This window comes from Condylura cristata, unplaced genomic scaffold, assembly GCF_000260355.1.
Source record: "Condylura cristata isolate star-nosed mole 26May11 unplaced genomic scaffold, ConCri1.0 scaffold00003, whole genome shotgun sequence".
Lineage (NCBI taxonomy): Eukaryota > Metazoa > Chordata > Mammalia > Eulipotyphla > Talpidae > Condylura > Condylura cristata.
In genome coordinates, this window is record NW_004567104.1 from 78,841,177 (window position 1) to 78,842,429 (window position 1,253).

General features: G+C 75.0%; 1 protein-coding gene across 1 annotated transcript in view; it reads left to right on the forward strand.

Annotated features, from left to right (window-relative positions):
• Positions 1-1,253, forward strand: part of PCBP3 (poly(rC) binding protein 3) — a gene marked incomplete at its 5' end in the record, with an annotated part of 3,987 nt that continues 2,734 nt past the window's right edge. The window contains 2 exons of the mRNA XM_012731245.1: positions 1-189; positions 995-1,164. Coding sequence (XP_012586699.1) covers positions 1-189; positions 995-1,164 — 359 coding nt within the window. The remainder of the gene's footprint in view (positions 190-994; positions 1,165-1,253) is intronic.

The window sequence follows — 1,253 nt, forward strand, 5'->3', positions numbered from 1 at the left end:
CACGGCCTCCGGCGCGAGAGGGCAGTGCCCTCGCGCCAGCTTTCCTCTGCCCTGCGAGCCCAGGCCCAAGGGGGCGCTGAGGACGGGGGGCGGGGTACGGGGAGCGGCCCCAGCCTGACCTGCCCTGTGTGCCCAGGTCTGGACGCCAGCCCCCCGGCCAGCACCCACGAGCTCACCATTCCCAACGACGTGAGTACAGCGCGTCCCGCCCGCCGCTTCCGACGTGGCCTCTGGGCCTGGGCATCGCAGGCCACCGGCCCAGGAGAGGCCCCGCCCTGGCCATTGCCTGCCAGGTGCCCGCCGAGGGTGGCCTGTGCAGGTCCTTGTCCCCAGCCGCACGGCCGGACCCACGCTCACCCTGACCGCCCCTGTGAGGGAGCCGAAGCCTCGGCTGGGGACCAGGCGTGGGGGCGCGGCCAGGGTGGGCCCCCCGGGGCCTGCCGCCCCCCCCAGCCTCCCACACCCCTACCCTGGGCCCGTCCTGGCCGCCTGCCTGCACTGCGGCCCTCACACTTGTGGAGGCCACCCAGCCCACCCTTTCTGGGGTGTCCCGGGCCGGGCCCCAGATTCGCCTGGCCCGGCACCAGGAAGGCGGCGCCGGACCTCCTCCAGCCCAGGCGCAGCCCCCCCTTGGGGCTGGCGTCCAGCGGGGTGGGTGGGCAAGCTGTGCCGGAGGCCCGGCCAGCGGGGAGGCCTCAGGGCGGGGCTGTTCCCCTCACTCCGCCCCACCTCCATCGCGGAGGAGCCCCCTGTTCTGTCCCCGGCAGGCGGCCCTGGGGTGCCGGGAGCCCCACGCAGGGTTGCTGCCCCAGGCTGCTCTGCGCCCCCACGTGCTCACGCACCCCACCTCGAAGTGGGGAGTAGAGGGACCCCCGCGGCCGCCCTGAGCACAGGCAGTGCCGCCAGGCCTGGGCGCCCCCGCCTGCCTGTCCCGGGGCCACGCCCGCCCGCAGCCTCCGGCTGGCCAGGCCCCAGCGCTGCCCCTTCCTTCCAGCTCATCGGCTGCATAATCGGGCGCCAGGGGACCAAGATCAATGAGATCCGGCAGATGTCCGGGGCGCAGATCAAGATCGCCAGCGCCACGGAGGGGTCCTCGGAGCGCCAGGTCACCATCACCGGGAGCCCCGCGAACATCAGCCTCGCCCAGTACCTCATCAACGCCAGGTGGGTCAGACCAGGTGTGCCCGTTGCGGGGCACCTCCAGTCGCGGGGCTCAGCAGGCCCCGGGCGGGCGCGGGAGGAGCGGGCGGCAG